Source organism: Bos javanicus, chromosome 11 (assembly GCF_032452875.1).
Source record: "Bos javanicus breed banteng chromosome 11, ARS-OSU_banteng_1.0, whole genome shotgun sequence".
In the NCBI taxonomy this organism is placed as follows: domain Eukaryota; kingdom Metazoa; phylum Chordata; class Mammalia; order Artiodactyla; family Bovidae; genus Bos; species Bos javanicus.
Genome location: NC_083878.1, coordinates 43,920,954 through 43,925,579, shown reverse-complemented (window position 1 = coordinate 43,925,579; position 4,626 = coordinate 43,920,954). Strand labels below are relative to the sequence as shown.

General features: G+C 43.7%; 1 protein-coding gene across 1 annotated transcript; it reads left to right on the top strand.

Moving 5' to 3' along the window:
• Positions 1-288: 288 nt before the first annotated feature.
• On the top strand, positions 289-3,357 carry LOC133256525 (developmental pluripotency-associated protein 2-like). The gene has a single exon (XM_061431334.1). The coding sequence runs from the start codon at positions 1,605-1,607 to the stop codon at positions 2,550-2,552; it is 948 nt and encodes a 315-aa protein (XP_061287318.1). The 5' UTR covers positions 289-1,604; the 3' UTR covers positions 2,553-3,357.
• Positions 3,358-4,626: the final 1,269 nt, after the last annotated feature.

Genomic DNA, 4,626 nt, shown 5'->3' with positions numbered 1-4,626 from the left:
ATTGCCTTCTACCACTCATTAACCAGCCCTAAAACCTGCTAACTGAAAAATAAATAAATTCATTAAATGCAGAAATAGGGAAGACCTGGAGGCCTAACCAAAGGAATCCCAACTTCCAAAAAAACAAAGGGGGTGTTGGGCACAATTAGATTTATGACCAGGAGTAAGGGCTGGCTCCCAAATGAGGCAGCTGAGTTATACTGAACTGTCATTTTGGTTCGGCTATTTCCAGCTGTGCATGCAGGCACCTAGAGAGGGAAGTGTTTCTCAGAGTGTGGCTGGCCAGGATGGTTGGTGGGGCTTATCAATTCAAATGGTCCAGATCTTTGGTCAAACCTGTGGGGAAGTCATTCGGGAAACACAGGGGGAAGTTTCAAGAATATGATGAGTTCTTGGGAGAATTATGACTCCAGTTTCACTTTAGCAGCTGCCTGTGACAAATACAGCCTCAGGTTTGACTTAAGAAAGGCTGTTCATCATACTTTATTAGTTCCTCTCCAATTTACCACCTGCTTACTGAGGACCAGCCATCTACAGACAGGGCCCTCACTAGATACTGCATCTTCCAGCTTGACTTGCTAGTGCTTGCTTCTCTAATCCTCTCCAGGTTCCAGGTTCATGGCTCCAGCTTCATGCCCTAACATAACTGCCTTTGGGCCATGTAGACTCCCTTCAGATCTCCCTGTTCTTGAATGATTGGGGCTCTGAACATTCTTGGCATCTGCTATTGTCTTGTGTAAAAAATAACTCCCCTGCCATCGCATTCAGCCTCAGGCCTAAACAATGATTGTGCTTTGAATAATGCATGCTGTTCTAGGGCCTGCACAAGAACAATGGGGACACAGATGAGAGAGTGCCTAACTCCACCTGCATATTAGAGGACCCATCAGGAAAGGCCTTCTTGCTCAGAGGAGATGGTCAGACTTTCTCCAAGGGGAGCAGAGTGGGGGTTGAACGTAACTCCAAAGAGGGAAGCAGCAGAGGTAACACTACAGAGACATGAAAGAGGATGTCAAATTAACAAGAAGCCCACCCACTACCAAGGAAGTGAAGTGGTCACATTTACTCTGTGGCCTTGGCTTCCACCACTCTTTCTATAAGGGACTGTTCAGTTCAGTCACTCAGTCGTGTCTGACTCTTTGCAACCCCATGGACTGCAGCATGCCAGGCCTCCCTGTCCATCACCAACTCCTGGAGTTCACTCAAACTCATGCCCATCGAGTCGGTGATGCCATCCAGCCATCTCATCCTCTGTTGTCACCTTCTCCTCCTGCCCCCAATCCCTCCCAGCACCAAGGTCTTTTCCAAGGAGTCAACTCTTCACATGAGGTGGCCAAAGTACTGGAGTTTCAGCCTCAGCATCAGTCCTTCCAATGAACACCCAGGACTGGTCTCCTTTGGGATGGACTGGTTGGATCTCCTTGCAGTCCAAGGGACTCTCAAGAGTCTTCTCCAACACCACAGTTCAAAAGCATCAATTCTGGAAGTAGGGGACATTTGCTTACAAAAGGAAGGAGAAACTGGACTAGAAACCCTCAGGTTCAGAGGATTAAACTGCAGAGATTGAGCATTGTGGCTCTGCCTTTGTCTGAGCATTCCTTGAAATGGCATACTCAAATTATGGAAAGAATTTCTTTGAAGGGCCTTTAGATGAAGAAAATGTGATTCTTACATTGTATCCAGTTAATGAGGAAATTATTGAAGACCATCAAGTGGAACCAGGTGTTTCCTCAACTTCAGAAGTCAAAGAGGAGGCACTGAATACAAATAATCAAGTTCCTCTTCCTCAAACAAATGAGCTTGAGGAAGATTGTCCAAGTTCTAGCTTTAGAAGATCATTTTGTCCCTTGCTGACCACATTGCCTCCGATTAACGATGTGAGTCGGGACACTTTGCGGAACTGGTGCCAACAACTTAAGCTGAGTACTGATGGCCAGAAAATAGAAGTTTATCGGAGACTCCAAGAACATGCTTTTCCTGAAAAAGGTCAGTATATTCCTAAATCATCACGGGAGGCCCGAATGCACTCATGTTCAAGGAAGCACAGCATGGTGACCAAGAGGGGAAGTGTACAGAAAAGGAAGATGAGTGAGAGTGAGGAAAGGACTAAAATGGTTGAGGTGGTAACTTCACCTCAGGTAGCCATGCTGGCAGCATGGTCAAGAATTGCATCAAGGGCTGTTCAACCAAAGGCTGTGAATTCACGTGCCCTTCGTGCCTCTGAATCCTTTCTGCCACAAGCCTCAGGTGTCCGGTGGTGTGTGGTCCGTGGCAGACCACTCTTGGCAGACACAGAAGGTTGGGTTCGCCTGCAGTTCCAAGCAGGTCAGACCTGGGTGCCTGACACCCCCAGGAGGATGACCTCCCTCTTCATGTTACCTGCCTGCACTTTTGCACCCCCAGACCTGGAAGACAACCTGTTATGCCCTGAATGCGCTAAGAGGAATAAGAAGATTATGAAAAGATTAATCACAATGGGGAGGAGGAAGAAACCTGGTTTGGATACATCAACATCATTGCTTTCAAATGGACCACGTTTTAAAAAAGAATAAGTGATTACCAGCAGGGAAGGAATGGGAGGTGGAGAAATGGGTGAAGAGGGTAATTTTATGGTAATCATGGTAACTAGATTTTTGTAGTATCAAATATCGAATAACTATGTTGTATATCTGTAGTGGGTATGTGCGTGGGTGTGCTCAATTACTCAGCCGTTCAGTTGTGCTCGATTCTTTGGGAACTCATGGACTTCAGTCTGCCGGGCTTTGCCGTCCATGGAATTTTCCAGGCAAGAATACTGGTGGAGGACTTGCCATTTCCTTCTCCAGGGGAAACTTCCTGACCCAGGGATCAAACCTGCATCTCCTGCATTGTCAGGAGGATTCTTTACCACTGTGCCATCTGGGAAGCCCTGTACATTTGTAACATAATGTTTTATATGGTTTTACCTCAATTTTTAAAAAGTTAGAATTCACCACTGAAGTCATCTGGTCTTGGACTTTTGCTTGATGAGAAGTTTTTGATTATTGATTCAATCTCCTTACTAGTAATCAGGGGAAAAAGGATAAATGGTGGAGAGCCCACAATTAAAGTGATTCACATCCCAATGACTGCTATACTCTGTTCTCACCATCCTCAGTGTGGCCTGATGCCTTAAGTACAGATGGGAATGTCTGTATTCTGTACTTAAGGTTTACCTGAAAGTGACTGTTACTAGCTATGTATTGATAGAATGTAATTTGGTTTTGTTTTAGTTAATACATTTTTCAGCAGTTTTTGACTTCATGCTGGATACTCCTTTATCTGGATGTACCGTAGTATATCCATTCATATCTTGAAGGCCACCTTGGTTACTTCCAAGTTTTGGCAATTATGAATAAAGCTGCTATAAACAAACAAACAAAAAAAGCATCAATTCTTCAGCACTCGGCTTTCTTCACAGTCCAACTCTCACATCCATACATGACCACTGGAAAAACCATAAACCTTGACTAGACGGACCTTTGTTGACAAAGTAATATCTCTGCTTTTTATTGGGCTATCTAGGTTGGTCATAACTTTCCTTCCAAGGAGTAAGCGTCTTTTAATTTCATGGCTACAATCACCATCTGCAGTGATTTTGGAGCCCAAAAAAATGTACTCTGACACTGTTTCTACTGTTTCCCCATCTATTTCCCATGAAGTGATGGGACCAGATGCCATGATCTTAGTTTCCTGAATTGAGCTTTAAGCCAACTTTTTCACTCTCCTCTTTCACTTTCATCAAGAGGCTTTTTAGTTCCTCTTCACTTTCTGCCATAAGGGTAAGGTCAGCTGCATATCTGAGGTTATTGATATTTCTCCCAGCAATCTTGATTCCAGCTTGTGCTTCTTCCAGCCCAGTGTTTCTCATGATGTACTCTGCATATAAGTTAAATAAGCAGGGTGACAATATACAGCCTTGATGTACTCCTTTTCCTATTTGGAACCAGTATGTTGTTCCATGTCCAGTTCTAACTGTTGCTTTCTGACCTGTATATAGGTTTCTCAAGAGGCAGGTCAGGTGGTCTGGTATTCCCATCTCTTTCAGAATTTTCCACAGGTTATTGTGATCCACACAGGCAAAGGCTTTAACATGGTCAATAAAGCAGAAATAGATGTTTTACTGGAACTCTTTTGCTTTTTCCATGATCCAGCAGATGTTGGCAATTTGATCTCTGGTTCTTCTGCCTTTTCTAAAACCAGCTTGAACATCTGGAAGTTCACGGTTCATGTATTGCTGAAGCCTGGCTTGGAGAATTTTGAGCATTACTTTACTAGCGTGTGAGATGAGTGCAATTGTGCGATAGTTTGAGCATTCTTTGGCATTGCTTCTTTGGGATTGGAATGAAAACTGACCTTTTCCAGTCCTGTGGCCACTGTTGAGTTTTCCAAATTTACTAACATATTGAGGGCAGCACTTTCACAGCATCATCTTACAGAGTACCAGATAGAATTCCCTGTGCTATACAGTAGGTTATTATTAGTTGTCTTTTATGTAGAGTAGTATGTATATGTCAATCCTTATATTCCAATTTATCCCTTCACCACCCCCCCTTACCCCCTTGGTAATCATAAGTTTTTTTTCTACATCTATGACTCAATTTCTGT